The sequence below is a fragment of the Ailuropoda melanoleuca genome, chromosome 12 (assembly GCF_002007445.2).
Source record: "Ailuropoda melanoleuca isolate Jingjing chromosome 12, ASM200744v2, whole genome shotgun sequence".
In the NCBI taxonomy this organism is placed as follows: domain Eukaryota; kingdom Metazoa; phylum Chordata; class Mammalia; order Carnivora; family Ursidae; genus Ailuropoda; species Ailuropoda melanoleuca.
Genome location: NC_048229.1, coordinates 37,349,002 through 37,371,858, shown reverse-complemented (window position 1 = coordinate 37,371,858; position 22,857 = coordinate 37,349,002). Strand labels below are relative to the sequence as shown.

The 22,857-nt window shown below is 49.0% G+C and overlaps 1 protein-coding gene across 2 annotated transcripts in view; it reads left to right on the top strand.

Moving 5' to 3' along the window:
* The first annotated feature begins 6 nt into the window (after nucleotides 1-6).
* ACTN4 (actinin alpha 4) overlaps nucleotides 7-22,857 on the top strand; it is a 71,024-nt gene continuing 48,173 nt past the window's right edge. For both annotated transcript variants that reach the window (XM_019806549.2, XM_002925838.4), the window contains exon 1: nucleotides 7-229. In XM_019806549.2, the coding sequence (XP_019662108.2) occupies nucleotides 68-229 (162 nt within the window). In that variant the 5' untranslated portion in view covers nucleotides 7-67. The remainder of the gene's footprint in view (nucleotides 230-22,857) is intronic.

The following is a 22,857-nucleotide window of genomic DNA, read 5'->3' as shown; positions in this document are numbered from 1 at the left end:
GATCGGGCAGAGGGGCGGGAGCTGCGGCGGGAGCGGACGGGCTGGTGGGCGAGTGAGAGGCGGCGGAATGGTGGACTACCACGCGGCGAACCAGTCGTACCAGTACGGCCCCAGCAGCGGGGGCAATGGCGCCGGCGGCGGGGGAAGCATGGGCGACTACATGGCCCAGGAGGACGACTGGGACCGGGACCTGCTGCTGGACCCGGCCTGGGAGAAGCAGCAGCGCAAGGTGCGCGGCCCGCGGGCCGGACGGGTTGAAGGGGGGCTTCCGAGGGAGGTTGGGGCCCGGGAAGAGGATTGGAGGTCTCGAGAGGGAATTGGAGGGTCTGTGATGGGAATCGGGGGTCATGAGAAGGAATTGGCGGGACTGGGAAGGGGTTTGTAGTCCTGAGAAGGAATCGTAGAACTTGACCAAGGAATGGGGAGTCTGAAAAAATAATTGACGGCCGATTAGGAAATATGGAAGTCTATTGAGAGAGCTCGATGAAGGAATTGGAGGGTCTGGGCGGGGAACTGGGGAAACCGAGATGCTTAGAGACTAAAATGGAATTGGGGTCTGAGGCGGGATGTAAGGCTCAAAGGGTGGTTGAGGGTGCGGAGAGAAACGGGGGAGTCTGGAATTTGTGGGCCAGAATGGAATTAATCTCTGGGGGAGCCTGAAGAGGAGCTCGAAGGATGGAGGGGGTTATTTGGCAGTGCAGAACGCTCTGAAGAAGGTTGGGGTTGGGGGAGTTCTAAAGGGGATGGAAATTCTGGAAGTCTGAAGATGGAGTAGGGATATTAAGAAAGGGATATGAAGTCTGAAGAGTGGTGGGGATACCTGGGAGACTTGGAAGATGAGAGGGACAGAGGAAAAAGTGGGTGTGAGTCTGGGCCGTGGGGTGCGAGGATGGGTAGGGGTGTGGATGAAAGAAGCTAGGGAGTTGTAAGAAGTGTTTGAAGGGGAGAGATTTATTTGGGGTGCCCTGTTCTAATTGGGAGGCAGGAGGTGTATGAGGAACTGATGAGGGATGGAGAGGCCGAAAGGGGTTGCAGAGGGTACCTGGAATGTTTTGAAGAGGGAATTCTGAAGAACTGAAAGGAAAAGGTAGTGTGGAAAAGGTGAGCATGCTGGAGGGAATGGGGGCGGCAGAATGGCGGGTAATGGGAGGGAGATTAGGAAAACGAAAGTCTCATTAGGAAGGCAGTGTGTGATGGATGGACTGAGAAAGGAATTTGAGGGGGAGGGCTTCTATAGGTACACAGTCTTGGGACTACAGAGTGTATTTTGAGACGGGGGCGGGGAGGGAGAATAAGGGAGGAAGCTGTGAGAGTGTCAAGGAAGAATTGTGTCTTTTGGGGCGGGGAGGTGAAGGGACCCTTAAAGCAGGGTCTGTTTTCAGGTGGCATGTGAGGGTGTGGAAGCAACTTAGAGGGGACCGTAGTAGTGAAAGGGAGATCAAAAGGAATGGGAAGCCCAGAGAAGGTGTGTGTGTTGGGGGGATAATTCAAGGTGGTTGAGGAGGGGAGCTCTCAGCTGATACAAGAGAGGGTTTGAGTGTGTTCAGGAAGAGCTAAAGCTAAAGAAAGGAGTGTGTTGAGTGGGTGGGTGTGTGTTGGGAGAGGTGGTTTAAAGTGTGTGTGAAGAGAGTGGCAGGTGTTTGAAGTTAGAGGCTTTTAATACGTTCCAGAGATCTGAATTTTCTTCCCAGATTTGTTACTCATCAACGTTGTGGTCCTGGGCAAGACCCTTGCTCTCTTAGTACAGTTCTGTCATCTGTGAAATGAGAAAGGGTGGAAGGAGGTGCTGTGATGCTGCAGAAATAGATGTGTACGGTGTGGGGACTTCGGGAGGGGGGATTTGGTGGAGCTTTTTCAGGAACAGGGGGCCGACTCAAGGAATTTGAGCGATGAGCTGAAGAATGAGAGCAGAGAGTGTGACTGGAAGCCTCCTAAGGGTGTGAATTGGTGCTCAGGGGCCCAGTGCAGGCCGCCCAGGGTGGAGGGGAAGGGCGAAAGGAGCAGCTGTTCCTGGGGTGTGGCCTGGCACAACCTTGGGTAAATTCCCAACCTTTGCTTGAATTTCCTCATCTGTAGTGGGAGGGTGGCGGGTTGGTGATGGTGTTCTTCTCCATTGCTCCAGTTATCTCCAGGTGGCCAGGTTGAGATAATCTGACATAGAAATGCTTTTTGAGGGGAGAGGGAGATCTAGCCTGCTGTCACAGCAATAATTTATTGCCCCAGGCAGTGCCGGGTTGGAAAAGGTTAAGAGTTGCCAAGAGACTTGGAAAGTTGGGAGGGGAATGGCGGAGGAGGGGCAGGGTTGTTGTTGAGTATTTCTGGGATCTGTCTTCTCCAGCTGCAGGTGTTTGGGAAAATGAGCCCCTGACTCCTTTCTCTCAGGTGGGGAGAATGGGAGAACCTTCCCTTTCCCTCCCTTCCTGTCTTCTACCCCTCCCCAGATGACTCCTTTTGCTAGCTCATTTCCACTCCCTTCTGGGAGTTAGGGTGTGTGCTCCTTCGTGGTTATAGTCTCCTTTGCACACAGGGTGAGGCTGGGGCACCATTCAGGTCCTGGGTGGGAACCAGGACTCACCGGAACCCCAAGGCCCTGCTGCTGTGTGTTATTTTCCCTCTTCCCTTCCTCAAGGACCAGGCAAGTTTGAGGGAAAGGATGGCTCATAGTGTCCTCTAATACAAGCTGCTTTCAGTTCTCAATAAGGGTCAGATTCTAGTATGTCCTGCTTTATACCCTGCTGCAGCAAATATTTACACATAGCTGTTCTTTGGGGAAAAATATTGCTTCACTGCAGTGCACTTTCCTATTATGGAATAGGGATCCTTTATGAAATGGGGGAAGGAGTAATGGAAAGGAATATGTACACAAATTTGTACTGTGTTTCCCTTTTTCTTTCCCTTCTAAGAGGACCCCCCCCCAATGGTCTGGATGAGTTTTTCTACATTACAGTGTCAATTTAGCAACTGACAGGTTGCCCTTCTTGCCTCTCCAAGGCTGAGCCATGGGCACAGGGATAGTGGCAGTCCTGTCTGTGAGTGTCTTGTGCATGCTCACGTATTCACATACTCTATAACTCTGTGTCCAGAATAGCTGTAGTCCCGTGAAGTGTGTGGAATTAAATTCTTCTTGGAATTAGTCAAGGGTGGTTCAAGTCAGGGTGTGTGTGGCTTCTGGTAGTTCTTCGACCTGAAGCTATTTGCTCTGACTTCTAGGGACCCCTGTAACTAAGGTGCTACCTGATAAGTAGGTTGTGCAATAGTGCTGACACAAACACACTAAGTTTTCTCCTGGGGGGATGGGGGAGGGACTGGTTTGGAGTAAATTCTCCAGCGGTTACAAATCTCGGCTACAGTTCCTTCTTCCAGTTTCTGAAAGGGTCTTGGGCAGCCTGGCTACTGCCCCTTGCTCTCCTGGACAGGAGACATCTCTTGTCAGCTCCTCTAGATGACCTCCTAGCATAGCAAGAAAGAACGCCTCCCTTGCTAAGGTTGCGTGTTCATTGAAACGTCACTGCTTGCAGGGCCTCAGTGTTTTAGACCCCTGACCTTTGGCTTGGGCTGTATTAAGGGTGAGTTAATTATTTGAAAGTTCCGATGGTACTTTGTTTTTCTCCAAGCAGGGTTTTTGTTTTGTTTTGTTTTTTGTTTTTTTAAAGGCTGACAATAGAGGCCTCAAAAGTAGCCATCTGTTATTTTGTTCCATTACTCTAATTGCTTCCCTCTTAGGATCTGGCTAAGACTGACAGGTCCATAGAGGCTTTCAAAATTAAATAACATACCTATCAAAAAAATTAAATAATAATAATCAAGATTTTAAAAACCCTGTCAAACTTAATTATCATCTAAAAATAAGACTGTAGGGGCGCCTGGGTGGCACAGCGGTTAAGCGTCTGCCTTCGGCTCAGGGCGTGATCCCGGCTATGGGATCGAGCCCCACATCAGGCTCCTTGCTGTGAGCCTGCTTCTTCCTCCCACTCCCCCTGCTTGTGTTCCTCTCTAGCTGGCTGTCTCTATCTCTGTCAATTAAATAAATAAAATCTTTAAAAAAAAATTAAAAAAAAATAAAAATAAGACTGTAAAGATGGGAGGGGGGCAACTATACTCTGCACTCTCGGAAGAGGGGTAGGGGAAGCTACTCGCTGCTAGCACTCCATTTCCTCCCCAATCCCTGAAAACAGGTCTTAGAACATGGCTTTTCTGATGACTGCCGAAGAGGTGAGGTCTGGGAGGAACTGTGTCCCTTGTAGCCACTCACCCTCGGTTGAGAGTTGGTACGATGGCGTGGGAGCGGTGCCTGCTGTTCCATCTAATCCTAGGCGGTCCAGGGCGGCAACCCAGGATTGCCCTCTGCCTTCGGTTCCAGCTTCCAAGACCAACAAGGAGGCTCGCTAGGCTACCTTGGCAGCAGGGAGCTGACTCACTCTCGCATTGAAACTGGTGCTAAATGGTTTTATTTAAGGACAGCGGATTGCCTGGCCTCGAGTGGGCTTCCTTGTGGGGAAAGCTTGGTGAACATGTTGGAGTAACTCGGCCCAGGAACTGAAGGGCGGCGTTTGAGTGTCCGGGCTTTCCCGGTGCTGTTGAACTCTTGAACTGCAGTCAGGAGGTCAGTTAGGATGTAGGATGGCACTCGCAAAATGTCTTCTTAAGCAGATTTCAGGGGAGCAGGGACAAGTCTGGATTCTAGTCTTAAGCCTCTGGGATGGGGAGACTTCTCACTTCTGTCCTTGAAACGTAGACTCCAGTCATGGCGGACTTTGGCCAGACAGCCCGGTTTTTCAGAGTTACCTGTGTGACTAGTCCAAGTTACCTGGCAGTGCTGTCTCACAGAGGACAGAAAAGAGAATGAAACCAAAAAAGAATGGATTTGAGAAGGCCCAAGGAATTTTTGAGACTGTTGAGGGGGACACTTTCAGCTTTTGCTGTATTGATTTACAGTGTGCTGGGAATTCTAAAAGCCTTTGACCAGATCTTAGGGTTCTTTTTTTTTTTTTTTTTTTTTTTTATTTTTTTTAAAGATTTTATTTATTTATTCGACAGAGATAGAGACAGCCAGCGAGAGAGGGTACACAAGCAGGGGGAGTGGGAGAGGAAGAAGCAGGCTCATAGCAGAGGAGCCTGATGTGGGGCTCGAACCCATAACGCCGGGATCACGCCCTGAGCCGAAGGCAGACGCTTAACCGCTGTGCCACCCAGGCGCCCCCAGATCTTAGGGTTCTTAAAAGAAAACAAAACAAGGATTCCCTTGCTGCTTCTGTTTTTGCGGGGAGGGCAAGGGAGAGGAGAAGGGCAAAAAGAATTAGCGAATAGCTGTTTGCTTTCGGATCACTTGCTCGGTCAAGTTTTCTGAATAGCCAAAATATCGACGTGTTTATCTCTTCCCTTGCACGAGTATATTCTAGACCAGTGTCTCCCCCAGTTTTATCCCCATTTCCTTCACTTAATCATGTTCCTGGTCTCATCAGTCACATTCAAGTCCCTTCCCTCAGGTTCCCGCCCGCTGCCTTTATTTATGTATTTATTTTACAGAATAACAAGACACTGTGTTACCTTGCTCAAGTTCCTCTTCCCCCCTTTTCTTTTTTCATGGAAATCGGAGGCAAGTGATAGCAAGTTGGTAATTCAGTGGCGGCGGGGGGGTGGAGGGAGGGCATTGAAACACAGACCTACCCAAAGGGGAAAGGGAAAGGTAGGCCAGACTAAAGTTTCTACTTGAGTGGATGCAAATTCTGTCATCCATGGAGGTTTGAAAGACGTCTTTATATCATGGGTGGTTTGAGAGCTCAAGAGCAGTGTCCTTTAGGATGAGTTTAAAGTTGAAAACATCAAAGCACAGTTATAAGGAAACTTAGTTTCACAATGTTGGCAGTGCAGGCACCAGAATTTGTTATAAAGTGTCTGAAAGTGGCACAGTAACACTTGCTTTGCTTCAAGAAGGTTTATGAGTTACATTTTAGTCAGTATCCCAGGTATCAAGGAGTGTAAGGGTCAGTGAATCAAGAGAAACAGTCATTTTAAATTCCAGACAATGTGTAAAAGAAGGTTCTTACTGGGGAAGAAATGAACCAGCTAGCTGGGAAGAGAGGGATCTTGCCTCCCCCAGAAAGGGAAATCTTTGCCTGAATTTAACTGGCAAGGGTGTCCTTACATCAGTGCTGGGGCAGTTTTATCCAAGTAGCGATCTCCCTGGGATTATAAAAATCTCTGAGACCTTCGTCTGGCTGTTGTGCCTTTTTTGGTTGTGGTGTTCTTTCACATCCCCTCCCCCTCCCTTTGTAAACAATCGATGCATTAACTTGGAATGTCCAGGGGAAGTCTTGAAAAGCTGGTTGGTGTAACTTGGTTGCCTTCTCTGGAGTTCCGAGCAGCAGTTACTTTGGGAGAAGCCAGTGGTCTTTTTCTTAGGCGTAAATTATTGAAGAGTTATTGGAAAGCCAGTGGATTGAGTTTTTTGGAGATTTGGTATTTGCCACCTATTTCTCTGCTGGCTCCTGCGTTTCTGGGATGAGCCCCGTCCCCACAAGAGTGAGGGGCCATCCTGCCATTTCCAGAAGAGACTGGTTCTCCAGCCAGAGCAGCGGCCCTCCCCCATCCTTGCTCCTACGCTTATCTCCGTATTTACTAACCTTCAGTCATTTGTGATTTTTCCATACCCACTTGTACTTTTATATGCTTAAAACTTTTCTTTAAGTTGATTTGCCTCTCTTCATTTTAAAAGGAAAAGTTATATAAGTATGATAAATGAAAAACTCAGCCTCGCTGGCCTTAAATAGAAGGAAACTGGGGAACTAAACACGCTGAAAACAAAACAATTGTCCTTAAATTCTAGCTAGGGATTATTCCTTGCTGAAGGCTCTGGGCCTGAGGCCTGCTCCCTTTGTTAAAAAGAGAGATTGGCAAGTGTTAGTGAGGTGCTGACGACCCACAGTACCAAGCAGAGACTTTCTCTTTGAAGTAATCAGAAGGTTAACAAGAGAATCAAAGAATAACCTCATGGTGATTCAAGGTTTAATGTAGGATGTGGATAACCCTTAAAATCTTCCATGTGTTGGGACGCCCGGGTGACTCAGTCGGTTTAACCATCTGCCTTCAGCTCAGGTCATGATCCCAGAGTCATGGGATCGAGTCCTGCATCAGGCTCCCTGCTCAGCGGGAAGCCTGCTTCTCCCTCTGCCTGCCGCTCCCCCTGCTTGTGTTCTCTCTCTCCGTCTCTCTGACAAATAAATAAAATCTTAAAAAAAAAAAAAAATCTCCCATGTGTGCGTGCCACACTTGGAAAAAACCATCTCACTTGACCCTGGAAACATTCCACAAGTGTCAGGACAGCGTGACTTACCCAGGAACACACCGCCCATCCTGCTTGCCCCACATCCCACATCTCACTCAAGATCAGATGACACTGGATTTATCCTTGCTTTCAAATGTTAGGGTGTTTTGTTTGTTTGTTTGTTTGTTTGTTTGTTTGTTAAGAACCCAGGGCCATGTAGTAAATATAAGAATTGTGGGCTTATCACTTGCCCCTCACATAGGTTTTTCTTTTTAAGGCTCCAGTTTTCATACAGATACCCCCTGGAAATTTGGCTGCCCCCGCCCCACGAATACACTGGTATGCTGTTTGGGTATTTGAATCCTAGATTCTGAGAGGAAAGCAGTGCCCTCCTGCTGAGTTAAGAAAGGCTTATTTAAATGTTTTTCTTCCAAATATCAGAGCAGAACAGATTCTTTGTTTTCCAGTGGAACCATCCACACAGGGCAGAAGTAGTTGAAAGTGGCAGTTACTACTCGCGGAGCACAATGAAGTCATCTTGGGAAATATCGTTGACAGTGTTGAAATGATTGAATGGGATGCTGGAACACCAGCAGTACAATAGCATTTGTGTCTTCAGCTTCGGGCAGGAATAAAGAAGACATTGTGGTTTGTTTTATGCTTTTTAAAGTTTCCCCCCCAAAGGTGTGGGTCTGAGTGATGTCTGTCACTGGCTTTCTAGTGGGTTTTTCTTTTCATCTTCTCCCCCTCCCTGATGGCTGTTGAGAGTGGGTGGAAGCCACATTTTGGGTGGATGGGAGGCGGTGCGGAAGGCAGACAGTAGGCCCTGCTCCTCGTTCTCCTCCTGTGAGGAGAACGATCTGGTTTTTCATCTCCAGAAAGCCTAAGATAAAGTTTTCACGTCGCTCCTCCTGAGCAAAGATGACTCTGATTTAGAACGTCTTAATTAGCAGTCATCCAGGATGGAGGCACAACGGGAAGTGATCTGGATGCATTTCTTTTCTTTTTTTGATACATATGTCATTTTGATGGCCGAAAAGGCCAAGTTGCAATTAGAAGAAACATCATGGGAGGAAGCTTGAAGGTGATTCAACAGCCAGCCATGCTGGGAGGTTGCTTGAGGGGCTGTCAGTCTAGGAGGGTTGGTGGGTCTGAAATGACAGGCCCTCTTTCACCAAGCGCCAAGGGCAGTGCTGGAAGCCTCCTTCCATCAGAGTCATTGGCCCAGTCTGTGCGTGTGTAATACTGCGTGAGTGCTCTATGATCTGGATGTGAGTGAAAGGTATTTAGTTGATATCACCATGGAAACTGAGTCACTTACTAATTGTTTTGGGGAGCACTTCCACACCCGAGGCAGTACTGATGGTGGAATGTTGGGCTCTTGGGCAGAAATATGCTGCCAACCGGTGTCCCAGGAAGAATCCGTGGGCATGGTGGCCATGCCCAGCAGGTGGACGAGGAGCCTCTGTTTCCTGGTGCAGGAGTCCCGCGGCTCTGTTTTGTCGATGAGGGGTGTGTGTTTGTGCATGAGAGAGGGAGAAGGAAAGGCTGACAGCAGGAAAGCCGCTGTTGGCTTTGTGGCCGGGACATGTGCTTTTTCTCTAGGCGTTTAGAGTTGGAATCTCAGCTATGTGACTTCTTAATAGCAGGGCAAAATGCGCCTGCATCTTTTGCCTGCTTTCACAAACACTGACAAATTAAAAAGAACTCTAAAGTTTCCAGCAAATCCCAAGTGCAGTTCATTCCATGATAACATTAAAAAAGAAGAAAATTCACATCCTTCCTACCTCAGCTCTGACAGTAAATAAACTTTTTTCTCCCTGTTATTTCCTCTTCTTTCCTTTAAGGAATTGCATATCTTTATATTAAACTCTTGAGTCTGATGAAAATACGAAACGCTTTTACAAAGTGCTCGTTTGGCTATTGCAGGCATGGATTGTGTTTGAAAGCGTCAGGTTTTTGTTGTTTGGTTTTTTGTTTTGTTTTGTTTTGTTTTTTTAATTTTATAGGCTTGTATGATCTTCCAGTTCTGGCTTATGATATAAACTCAGTTTCACAATTCAAAATGTCTGGAAGCAGCTGGTTTTCCAGGCTGCTTCAAGGGCAGTCTGATGAATCAACCCTTCTTACGGGCGGTCTGCTAACCAGTCCTGGAAGGTATCCAGACGGTAAACATCACTAGGATTGTGAGGCTTTTTTTTTTTTCCCCCCCTTCTTTTGGGTCATTTGAGCTATGCTGCCAAGTCTGGTAGGATTTGACTTTCTGTAAAACAGAAAGGTCTGTATCAAGATGTCTTTTTCAGAGATGTCAGGCCTGTAGTCAACCCAGTGCTGTGTCTGCTGGTAGAGTGGGAGGAAATACCTAGACTGGTTTGGGGAGGGCCTTCTTGACCATTTTGGGAAACTAATTGTCCCTTTCCTTGTGTAACTTTCTTTAACTCACTGACACGGAGACAATCCACAGAAAAGAATTCAGTCCATTGAGAGCTGCGATCCATTTTAGGGATGGCTGGTTAAGGGACCGTGGCCCTAAGCTGCATAATGTCCAGGGGTAGCACTCGGTTCTTACCTCCTGCCCAGAAACACCCTAGAGATTCAGAGGGAACAAGTTTTTTTTTTTTTTTTAAGATTTTATTTATTTATTTGACAGAGAGAGACAGCCAGCGAGAGAGGGAACACAAGCAGGGGGTGGGAGAGGAAGAAGCAGGCTCCTAGCGGAGAAGCCTGATGTGGGGCTCGATCCCAGAACGCTGGGATCATGCCCTGAGCCGAAGGCAGACACTTAACGACTGCGCCACCCAGGCGCCCCACAGAGGGAACAAGCTTTGACCATAAAAACAGAAGACTTGAAGCGCATGGAGTTCTCTTTGCAGCTACCTTAGACTTGGGAAAGTTCTGGGCCTCTTTAATAAACAACCACAGAGCAACGCTTGCCAAATACGGCCTGCTCTAGGGCCACAGGGTTAGCTAGGAGACAACTTTCTTGCCTAAAAATAAGTGCTTGTTCCTATCATACATTCCAAGCATTGTTTAAACATGAGACTTCTGGGTAGCCGTTCAGGCTTTGTGGGTTCAGTGATGTCAGCATGTGGGCAGTTTGGGGAGCTTGCTCCCCATTTTGGGATTGGCCAGTGACCACCAAGGAAATCAGATGACCAAATGCAAACCATCTTCCATCTCGTTTCTATATGTTCTTGGTCTATTCGTAGGGCTGGTGGGGGAGAAAAGAGAGCAAGCATGTAAGTAAAACAAAGTAATTTTGGATAGGATGGTGTGGTGTGGTGTGAATTAAATAACAGTCATCCCTAGCATGTTACCCTATGCTTAATGCTATTCTAAGTGTTCTACCTGGACTGACTTGTGTCATCCTGTGAGGTAGGTGTTACCTTTACAGGACAGGTGCAGAAATGGATCCATGGAAGTTTAAGTCACTTCCCCCTGTGACAGTGCCAGCATTTGAACCTGGAAGGTCTGGCTTTTGAGCCTGTGCTCTTAGATCTACATATATCTGGTGATTGGGAATGGCTTGGAGGGTGGTGGTGAGGGGAGTAGTGTGCAGTGCAGGTACTTTAGATCAAGAGGAAGATCTTGGAAGACAGGACATTTGAATTATTCCTTAAGGGATGAGAAAGAGGGAGCCAAGAGAGCACTGTGGGGAGGCTGTTCCAGGCAGTGGGGAAGAAAGTGTGGAGGCCATGAGGAGCAGAAAGAAGACCAGAGTGGCCAGAACAGGGCATGTAGAAAAGATCCCAGCCAGATCTCTTAGACCTTTTTCATGGGAAATGGTGATGAGGCCTAGAGTCTGCAAATTCAGTGCCTCTTAGACTCCTTTAGGCCAGGAACCTCATGCTTCCAGAACTCTGGCCCTGTAACCCTTGGCTCTTAGGGCCCCTAGACCGGCCAAACCAGAACTGACTTCTAAAGTGGGAATTCTGGGACGATGGAGCATTAAACCAAACAAAAGCTTCAATTATCCCTGTGCTCCTCGCTGCAGTAGACACCTGTGTTTGATTAAAGCGTTGGTAACTTTTGAATCTGAAGTTTTACAGCACTGCGGGCTCATGGGGCTTTGTAGTGTCTCTCTTCAAGAAACTAACTCTTAGCCTATGAACAAATTCCAGTCCCCTTCCATCCCATCTAAAGGCCACTTGATTTATAAAGCATCTTCGGTAAAATGTTGTGGTTCCCTCTTTGAAGTGGGAATCCAGGAGGCCTGATTTTTTTTTTTTTTTTTTTTTAAACTGGCTCTTCTCCTAGGACCTCCCTTTCTCTGTAAATCCCCCTTCCATTTACTCAGTACTTCCCCTGGTTTCTTTTGGTCAGGTGGAGCTGTGGCTGGCGTGGTTCAGAGAGACACACATGCAGGCCGATTGAGGCGTTCAGCTTTCCGTAACAACCCCCCCCCCACCGGAAGCCAGTCCAGTAACCCCGTGGCTTTCATTTGGCCCATGGCTCCCCATTTGAAGGCACACCTTGTCAGACTAGTTATGTGGCTTTTACTCAGGGAGGAACAGCCACATGCTCTGGGCTATCAGAAGACACTCCTGGAGCGCCTGGGTAGTGCAGCAGTTAAGCGTCTGCCTTCGGCTCAGGGCGTGATCCCAGCGTTCTGGGATCGAGCCCCACATCAGGCTCTTCTGCTGTGAGCCTGCTTCTGCCTCTCGCACTCCCCTTGCTTGTGTTCCCTCTCTCGCTATCTCTATCTCTGTCAAATAAATAAAAAATCTTAAAAAAAAAAAAAAAAGAAGACACTCCTGACTGTGCACACAGCACCCAGCAGGAAGCTAAGTTCACAGATCATAAAGGGTCCACTGTGAACATGGGCTGGCATTCTCTCTGCCCTACCCTCCATGCGATTCGGCTGTGAAAATCATCCCTGTTGACAGGATCTAAAGGAGCGAATGAGTATGAAGGCGTCCTGCTTCAGCTGGAAAGAAGATGGCCAGGTTTCCATTCTCCTGGCAGCACACCCATGTGAACTTGTTCAGTCTTTTAAGTAGCTGTACAGGAGGGGAGATCAGTGTGTGCATGTTTATCTTTATCCCCTTAAATACAAAAATAAAACCTCCCCTTTATAAAACCAATGCAGAGTGGGAAGAAAGTGTATGGCAAATGGAAAACGTGGCCAATTATATCAAGTCCTACCCCACGTTTGGGATACAGCTGTAAGTTTCCACGGTGGGTGGCTTATTATGCATTTATGCCGGGCTGAACCTGCTCCAGGCTCTTCTGCAGATAGAAAAGGCTTTCTTGTGGCAGGTAGGGGGAGAGCTGTTTCTTTCCATCACACTGTGAATACTTGGAAGGTCTTTTGAAAGCCTTCAGCAGTTGTCACTTGGGTAGCAGAATTGGGGGCCGCTGACCAAAGGTGGTCTGCATTTTAGAGCCACCCAGCGTGTTGTGTAACATGAGTTGGGGCTTCACGGGCCCTGGAGTCCAGCACGCAGGTAGAAACATGACCGCCAGGGCCAGACGACAGCCCTCACTGGGCCCCTCTGCAGAGCGGAGCTCCACGCCGAGCCTTTGGGGGTATGAAAGAAACCGGAGACCCAGCCCATGCTCTCCAGGAGCTCACGGAGTAGTCGGGGAGAGAGCAGAGCCACATGAGACTTCTGGAGGACATTAAGCGGCACACCGAAAAGCCCACAGCACTCTAGCTGTGTCCCGGGAGAGGAAAGGGGTGAATAAGGGCAGGTGGGGTCAGTCATGGAAACTTTCATAAAGGAGGTGAGTGCGCAGGAGGGGTGGGCCTTTGCCCCAGCTGCCTGCAGGTTTCTGGGAGAAGCGTTAGGGGTTTTCTGGTGTGCGATTGGACAGTATCACTTAGATATCTCTTACGAGCAGTCCTGCTGACTCCTTCGGCTGATGAGCATTGTCGTTGGGGAGTTTTGCCTTTGAGGCACCATGTTCGGTTATCTTAGCTGTACCTTGGAACCTCTGAATACCAGACCTCAGGGTCTAAATCCATAGCCACGGGTCCTGTCACTTTCATAGCTGTTGTGGGCAGCCAGACCCCTCCCCCTGTGGGAGTCTGCCCTGACTAGTCCTTGAGAGGGCGTTTGCTTTCAGCTTGCTGATGGTCCCTTCAGAATGAGCACTGGCTTGAGAAAAAGGAACAGAGAGACTTGCTTCTTAGGTCCAAGAGTCTCTCCAAGCCTTGTGCCTATGTCCCCTCCGGATGTGTGATGCTGCCTGGTCCCGATGACCACTCCAAGCTAGGAGAGGCAGTTCTGTATCGAGATCACAAATGAGTGGGGTTGATTCCTGACAGTCTGGCTGGGTGGGTGGGCCACCGTTAGCATGCTTTCCCTGGGATGAGGTAGCCTGCGAGTATTCTGCCTTGAAAGTTTATTCTTGCCTGCCAAGCTCAGCTTACAGGTGCTATTCTTTTCTTTAAATAAATGCCTTAGAGCTGGCTTGTGGCACTTAGAGTTGCCATCCCCGGAAGTACTCCAGAGTGTTTAAAAAAAAAACCCAAAAAAACAAAAACCAGCAACAGTTCATTCAGGTGCCCATGGCCAAATGTGTCACTGGAACAGGGCAGTGCCCTTGATACGCTTTCCCACAATGGACATACTTGAGTTGCACTCCGGCCCCACTGCGAGATGAGGTTCGGGGAGCTGGCCCATGCCTCTTGCTTTGCGTGGTTTCAGGTTGGGTTTTTCTCCCTTCAGATGATGTTTGAGAGCTGTGGCATCGCTCAGCTCGTGCAAGTATCATCCAGCAGATCCTGGCCTCCATCTTTGAGCCCCCCCCAGGATCAGTAGGTTTGCCACGGAAGGATTGGTGGGGATGGTGAAGGTGGCAAATGTCACCTGGAATGAGCCAGTTTGTCTCCTTTTCCAGCTTGTTATGGCTTTGAGGCAGGGTCTGTCTCATTAAGAGGTGCCCGCCCCCCGCTTCTAAAAGGCTGCCATGTTAGGGAGGTGGGCTTCCTCTGAGGAGAGAACCTGGGGCTCATCGCTCATCAGCTGTAGTTGAAGAATGCTTGCTCTACCCACCTTTTGGGAGGGTTTTCTCGGGGAGAAGTTGCAGATCATACAGGGTCACAGAATTTCTTGTGCAAACCCAGGCTCTGGGAAGAGGTGCCTGCTCAGCTAGTGGGTTAACCGATAGCAGCCAGCCTACCCGGACGACTAGAGGAGGCGGCTCAGATGTCCCTGGGATTCAGGCTGTCTCTTGGCCCCAGCAGCTGCAGCCTGGGAGGGGGTGCTGGGGGTGCTGTGTCTCCTGTGGGAGGGTGTTTCCTGCACCTCCATCTCCAGGCTTGCTTCTGGCGACTGAGCCGGGAGCAGTGGAGAGAGTGTGGTGGGAAGATCGCCGGAGCACAGCCTTTAGAGGGAGACAGACCTCGGTGCTGCACCCATTCCCTCCGCCTCCTGGCTCTGTGACCCTGGCAAGTGATAGGGGTTACGCGTTGGTGTCCTCCTTTGGAAAGGGTCGTCATCCTACCTCACAGGGTGCTTCCAGTGTTCAGTGAGATAGTGGATAGAAAGCACCTTGCACACTGCTCAATAGATGTAGCTTCTCAGAATGATTTCGGTGGCTCGCCAGCCTGAGTCTAGGGGGTTCTGCTGCTGGCCTCCTCTCTTTAAGGGAGTTGACGGGGTCTGCCAAATGGTGCAGCTCAGTGGCGGGCCAGAACATGTACCCACTGACATCCTCCCCCAGGGAGCTCTGAACTCTAAAACCTAGACAGCACTTTCAAACACGAAGTCTCTGTCAAGTGGCAGCCCACACTTGAGCTGCGGGTGACAGGACCTCTCCCCAGCCTCTGAGTTCATCTGGGCCTCCCCACCCAGGAGGTAGCTTCTTATTTCTGAGTTGGAGTCCTGGTGTCTGGATGAGCCATAGGCAGTGCTGGCAAGGCTTTTCCATGAGTAACACAGCTTATTATTCAGTTTGAGATAAGCCCAGGGGCTCATTCCCTGGGTCCCCTTCTTTCCCTGTCCCCTTCCCACCAAACCAAAAAAAAAAAAAAAAAATCATTATCCACTCAAGTTAGAAACAACCCACAGCCTCAGGTCACGCTGCTTTCTCTCAGCTGGTAATGATGTAGAAAGAGGAAGAGCGTCTCGCTGATAACCCCAAAAATAACTGCAGAAATGCTGTCACACAGGGTGTAGAGGTGTGCAGGAGCGAGGTGTGCAGGAGCCTGCGCGCAGTTGCTGACCTGAATGCAGGATCTTCTAGAGGGCTTAGCGGAGCCATGCCCCTTCCAGGGCTCTTCCCCAGTGCTTCTCACGCCTGCTGCTTCGTCCTCTTTACCGCCTTCCTCCTGCCCACCCCCCCCTTCCCAAGGTCACTTCCTGATGCCATTCCTCAACTTAGCCCCTATCCCCCCCAAAAGCAATCAAATCCATAACCTAATAAGGCAAAAGAATGAGGAGAATGTCCGCCTCCCAGCCTCTCCCCTAACAGGGCGCAGGCCCGCAGCAAATTTGGAAATTGGAAAATGTTACAATGGAGGGACAACGGACGGGTGGGGGGGGCAGAGGTGCAGGCAGGACTCTGCTGGAGAGCCACTCGGTTTGCACACTTTCCAAATCGGGCCCGCGCACACCCCTCTCACACAGAAAAGGGTATGGAAAGTAACGCACTGGCCTGAGTCGGCTGCACCTCCTTTTGGGAGTCGCAGGCCAGGAGAACCTGAAGCACAGACAAGAAGAATCCTCGGTGGGAGCCCCCCTCGGAGAGGTACCCCTCCGTCACAACTGGGACTCTGTAAATCCAAACACTTTCTCCCTCCAAGATGAACAGTTTTCTTCCCCTTGACTGTGCCAGGGTTGAATTAGCCCTAGCGTTAATTAAAACTTGTCGACTTAGAGTGGGACCCCCCAGAAACCTGTCACCCCTCCTACATCATTATCCCAGGCAAATCAACCCTCTCTGACGCAGTTTCCATTCTCCACTCAGGAGGAGGAACAAGCCCCTCTCCGCCTGGGAGCCCTGGGGGAGGGGGGCTGACTGGGCCAGACCTACTTTGTTTTGGAAGGTCAAGCTTAGTAATTAACCTGAACGTTTCTGGGAGGGGGTGAAGAAGGAACAGGCGCTAAAGATGTGCCAGGTCTTTCAAATTGCTAATTATGAGCAGGCATGAGGTCATCCGTAAATATATCTAATTCTTTAGCTGTAATTAAGGTGCTCATTAAAAGTGCGGGGAAGTTTTGTTTTTTTAAAAGGAAAAAACACAAAAAGCCTTTGTTTCGACTTGACAGGATGGTTCAAAACAGGCGGAGGACTCAAGGCACAGAACTAGTTTCCTGCCTTAAGAACCTTTACAGGAAATCACTGCAAACAATATTGGTGACCCTGCCAAAGAGGCAGACCTGGGGTGATGTCATTGTTCGGAGCTGTCACTTCGAGCCTGGCTTTTGGGGAGGAGGGTTGGTGGGATTAAAAAAGGAGTTTGTGAGTGTGTGTGTGTGTGTGTGTGTGTGTGTGTGTGTGTGTGTTTAGCTGTCTCCAGAAGAGGCAAGTCAATTGAAAAGCACGGCGGGAGGGAAATCATAAGTGGGGGGTCTTTGAAATATTCTTAGCTGGGTTCAACTTTTCCAAGTTTAAAAAATTCTCTCTTGCTATTTTTACTCCTCAAAATGCTGCTGCCTTTTTCAGACAGCCTTTTCTGAGCCATTCCACATTTAGTGCTTTTCTTTATAGTGGGATTTGTGGCCCACAAAGCAGGGTGCTAAGTTCAGCCCTAGGTAAACGCTGCTGCTTTTCTGAGAACGAGAGGCTCCGTCGTGAAACGTGGAAACTGAGACACAGGACTAGTTTCGTGTATCTGTTTCTTCCACAAAAACCATTTTGGAAAACTACCCAATGCCCGTGAGTTGGCACCTATAAGTTGTTAATCTTCCCATGTGCCTCCAGGAACCGTCTGGAGCATCTCTGAAAAAAGGACAAGCTTAGCATCTTGTCATTTTTCTTCTGGCTGGAAGTCTAACAGAGAGGCATAAACACTGTCTTAAAATGAAAGCAACAAAAATAAACTCAAACCAGCCCTGCATGAAGACATTAATGCAAAATATGCAAGCTGGCTTGCTATTTACATGGCAGAAGGCAGTCATAAGAAGATCCAGGCCTAGTTAAGGAGAGTTATGTCTTTTGAGGGGCCTGTTCCACAGAATTCCAAATAAACCATGGGTGATTTACTGGGAGGAGGTTATAGTGCGGTGTCTCCTTTCATGTTTGCACAGTCCGGTCTCTTGATGAAACCTCTGAAATGCTAATGCAGGATCAGGATACAGCTTGGAGTGCCCCCTGCCCCTTCCTCTCCTTAAAAAACATCCTAACAGCTTTAGAAGGAAGTTTGAGGATTAAATATGAGAGCCCTGTAAGTTTCCTGCCGTTCACATCCTGTGATCTGTTAGTATTCTTTTTTTGTTTCCCCCTTCCCTCAACTGGTATTTACCCAGACACTGTGTAAAGATGCAGCAAGAAAGAAAACCAGCCTAGCTCCTGGCCTCATAGCACTTACATTCTGGAGAGAGAAATGGTTGGTGAAATTAACGGCGAAAGTGACCTGGATGTTAGGGTGTCAGGTACATGTGAATGTGGCCTTGGGTTCCCTGCTCTCTCTCTTATAAATTGACGTCCAGGTGAGTCCTGAGAGTTTGGTTCCTGCTGTGTGGGTTCATAAGTTTGCCAAGGCTAAGGGGTCACCGTGGGATCCAGCTTTTTCTGGACCTGTCCCAGCTGGAGACATGCCACTGGAAAGAGAGTGACATGGGCAAGAAGGCTGCTTCTGGTCACGGAAGCCAGAGTTTGCTTCGGAAAGCCAGTGTCCCCCATCTGTGGCATCTAGACTTTGTGTGTGGGAAAATCTTTGGTGGCTCTTTAGTCTGGTCTTGAGTGGATGGGTAGAGGCATCTAGAAGCCGTAAGCCTGCTGTTTTTACTTAGATTGTGTGTGGGGGGGGCAGCTGGGGAGGAGCTGGTGAAGATCACGGAGGGAGGGGGGCGCTGGTGGCAGAAACCACAGCCAGTGCCTGGGAAGATGGTTGCCCTTGGATTTGTTTGAGCTGCTGCTTGATTCTGGAGCTGCCTTGGGCATCTGGAACCATCCATATTTTTATGGTAACCGCCAGGAAGCTGAGCCCCATGGGGCCTCAAGTAGTTGGTGAGGTTAGCACCACTTTCTGATGGGCTGGTAGCAGTCCCCGGGCTGACTCCCTCATGGTTGTAGTCCTGGGATTTTGTTCTTTGGGAACACTTTGGAAATCATCCGTTGGAATGCTAGCTCACTTGCTAATTAGGTGGAAACAAGAGTTGAGGGAAAGAGGGAGAGGCAGTTGCAGCCCAGCCAAAAATCTCAATATCTTTAATGTATGGAAACTTTAGTGCTTTTCTGATCTTTAGTGGAAATAGCTGTTCACTCTTAGCACCAATTGGAAAGTGCTGGCGGCCGGGGGGGGGGGTCATTCCTCCTGGGCCCTGCAGAGCCAGTATATCCTGTTTCTAACATTTTCCTGACCATACCGTTGCCCCATCTCAGCCTCTTAGCTCCACCATTTGGCTAGAATGGCTGGGAAGAATGGCTCTGAGCGCCCCCCAGGGAATTCGATGTTTCCACTCGGGAGTTGGGGACCACAGAACACCTTCCACTCCCACCCAGGATTTCAGGTTGTCTCTGGGTCTGTGGGAAGAGGCCAAAGGCAGCTGGAAACTGAGTGGGGGGTGGCTTTGCCCTGACATGTAGCTTGTCATTCTGGGTGGGTGGTCCTGTCATTTGGGCCATTGTGAAGGGAATGGATGTGAGCGCTTCTGGTTTTCTTCTGGAGCTGAGGGACTGTGGTCCTGGATTACCATAGGGCAGGTGACAAAAACCAGTGAAGTAGCCTGGGTAAGGATGGGGGAGTCACTACTTAACTTCCTGTGATCGTGGCCAGGTGGGAACGTGGCCAGGTTGGAACGAGGGTCTGGGACTTCGTTTTCCAAGAATTTGGAAAGGAGTTTTTATGACACAATTAATTCAACCTGAAAACAACAACAACAACAACAACAACAACAACCTTCAAGCCACACAAATGGGGCCTTTTTGGCCCCAAGAGCTACCCATTTGTGACCTCTGACCTTGGGCATTTGCATGCTCTTGATCCTCTCTGCCTCTCCTTCAGAAGTTTCTTCTTTCCTCTTGACTGGATTTCTACTGCTTAATCCTCTTACTGGGAAGGAGAAAATCCATTTTCTTTTGCTCCTTGTTGACAGCTCGATAAAAGGTGGTTAAAATGAATGGCAGTGAAAAGGGGTTGCCTTATCTGTGGTTTTCTCTTTGGGACCCTTCCCCCATTACCATAGATAATTAATAGTTGTCTCCTCAGAATTCCTTTTACCGTGTACGTGTTTTTAGGATCTGGCTCCATGTTTCCGTGAACAAAAATAGCAGGTTTTGTTGTTGTTGTTGTTGTTGCTGTTGTTGTTTCAGAAGGCCCCAGGCCACAGTGACATATAAAGGCAGCCCTAATGCTCGCACAGTAAGCTGGTGAACAATGCCGACATTCAAAATTAACTGCCATTTCAAACTGCACCCAAGAGGCAGGTGTACTCATTTAGGAACGATCACTTAAATTTCACTTCTGGAAGATATCCGCTGTCAAGGTTTTGTGAAAGAGACCAATTCTGAGATCTCTGCAGACAGAAAAGGCACAGCGCCACACTCCTTACTGATGAGGGTTGATGGATTTCAGAAAAATGGGGTATACTCTGTGTGCAACAGATTTGTTGAGAAGATTTTTGACACTTTTCCCTGAAAAATACATAACATTTTTTTTCTAAGCTCTGATTGAGGCCCCTGTTAATTGTATGAATGGTCCCACAGAAAAGGATCCTTATTGAACTTTGCATTTGGACCCGTCTGTCTGGGAAAAGCCAGGAAACTCTCCATAAAGCCATCGCCCTCAACTTTAACTTTTTTTTAGGCCCTGTTGCCTCCACACTGGCCTGAGTATTTCCTGGCTCAATTGTTTTCTCAAGCTGGCCTTGAGTCCTTAGATGTTATTTGTGTGCCTAGAAATAGCTGGAGGAAAAATGGTTGTAATGCTTTGCATTGCTCACTGCCTCTCCGTGGATGGAAACTCTCTCTGCAAGGGAGAGCGCTTTCCACCCAGAAAAACAGCTGGGTGGAGGGGACTTCATCACCCTGGTGGGCCTGTCCCATCATTCCAGCCGGGCTCTCACACCATCCCACAGTGAGGAGGATGAGAACGTTTCCAGCTCCCCACAGGTTGTCAGGCCAAGGTTCAGGATAGAGACCAAAGCAGTAGGAGTTCTCATAAGTGGACTCGGCTGCCAGCCACATGGACCATACAGGCGTGTTTGTCTGTTTCCTGTCTGCATCCCTTTTGTGGACTTGGGATGAATGGCGGAGGAAGGAAATGAATTATGGAGAAGGGAGACGTAGAGCAACACATTGATGAAGAAGAGAAGGTGAAGCCTTCTCACCAGTTTTAAATAGTGGATTCCAGCATGGTTGATGGAGGAGATGGGGTGATTCCACCCATCCACCATTTACTGAGCATTTATCCAGTATGTGCCAAAAACAGGGTACTGGGTGAAATGAAATATTCCTTCCGGTCCTCACGGAGCTTCTAGCCAAGTGGGAAAGAAAGGCCTTCAACAGCAACAACAGCAACAGCAAAAATCCCAAATATTTAGAGTGTTCCAAAATGTGAAGAGGGCAGAGCCCTGTAAGAGGGTGCAGAGGGGAGTTTGCTGTCCTTTGACTAAGAGCCATTAGGGGATAGTGACAGGGAGAGGAGACCTGGAGGACGGGCAGGACGACGAGCAGAGCGGCCCAGGCAGGAGGACCTGAGGGGCGTGGGAGGTGAGAGAGAACGGGACCCGGGTGGCTGCGGCCCAGTGAGGAGAGGAGTGCGAGATGAAGTCGGAATGGTGACAGCAGCCTCCCATCAGGATCTTGGGTTTGAGTATAAACGCAGTCAGAAAGCCTTGATTCTATAAATGTGTATTTCATGCCAGTCACTGTTGGGGGCTCTGAGTACACAGCTGTGAAAAAAACCCACAGAACCAGCCATGCCCTCGTAGGGCTCCCAGTCAAGTGGAACACCATGAAAACAAGTCCTTTTTTGATGCTGGGACACATCCCATGACAGCTCATAAGGCATATGGCACTTTTCCATCTATTCCTTAGCTTATTGTCACATCAGCCTTGTGTTTGTTGTTTGTGTGGGGTTTTTTCCTAAGGTTTTATTTGTAAGTAAGCCCTACACCGAACATGGGGCTCACAATCCCGAGATCAAGAGTCGCATGTTCTTCCCACCAAGCCAGCCAGATACCCTTTTGTGTATTGCTTTGTTTTGTTAAGATTTTAGTTATTTATTTGAGAGAAAGTGTGTGTGCATGTGAGCATGCACACACGCACAGGTGGGGGTGGGGTGGGGGAGCGGCAGAGGGGGAGAGAGGGGGACAAGCAGACTCTCCGCTGAGCGTGGAGCCTGATGATGCCGGACTCTAGCTTGATCTCACCACCCTGAGATCATACCCTGAGCTGAAACCAAGAATCAGATGCTCAACCGCCTGAGCCACCCAGGCGCCCCCAAACTGTACTCTTCTCTTTCTGGTTATTTCTCCCATGTCAGGGCTGAGTGATTGGTTCTCTTTTCTGTGACTTCATATGCCTGGTAGTAAGACTTCAGGGCTCATGGTGATCCTTCATGGACTCCAGGCATGTGATGGCATCAGAGCCCCTACGATTTGGGTCCTGGGAACGGTGTATGGCGAGAGGACAGTTGGTGACGCCCCTGCTTTAGTAGCCTAGAGTTCTGCCCCTCTGTGGGCATGTCCCCTTCACCTCAGCGTCTGAGATTGGAGACAAGCATTTGACTGAGCAGCACGTCTGGGGGAGCCCGTCGAAACAGTGGCATGGTGTTGGAGAGTTGACTTAGCTCTCTGGCCAAACCAGGTGATGGCAGTAGGAGTTGTTTCTGTGTTGCTGGGGGGAGGTGCCCAGCTACATTCCTTTGCAGACAAGCACAAACTAGATATTTTTGAAATTGAAGGTCTAAAACCAGCCAAAGAATTAATCCTGGTCTGAAAAGCATATGGTGAGACTGTAGCCAACCTGGCTTGGGTGTTGCCCTCTCAACTTTGTTGCTTTTTAATAAGCCTAGAAATAGATCTCAAGGGAAAGGATTTTTTTTTTAAGATTTTATTTATTTATTTGACAGAGATAGAGACAGCCAGCGAGAGAGGGAACACAAGCAGGGGGAGTGGGAGATGAAGAAGCAGGCTCATAGCGGAGGAGCCTGATGTGGGGCTCTATCCCATAACACCGGGATCACGCCCTGAGCCGAAGGCAGATGCTTAACCGCTGTGCCACCCAGGCGCCCCTCAAGAGAAAGGATTTTTGTGAACATCTTAGGCCATGTTCCTTATGGCTGACAGCCACAGTGAGGCCGCCTGCCATCTAGGGCTCAAGTCCTCTTGCGGTCGTGTGCACGTTGGCTGATGAGGTGCCAGACAGAGGTTTCAGCTACTCCCGTGGGGTTTCCTGATGAAAGGTCAGCTGGGCCAGGTGGGCCCAGCTCTTGCTCACCCAGCCGAGAGGCCTTGTAGCAGAGCAAGAGCAGGGTC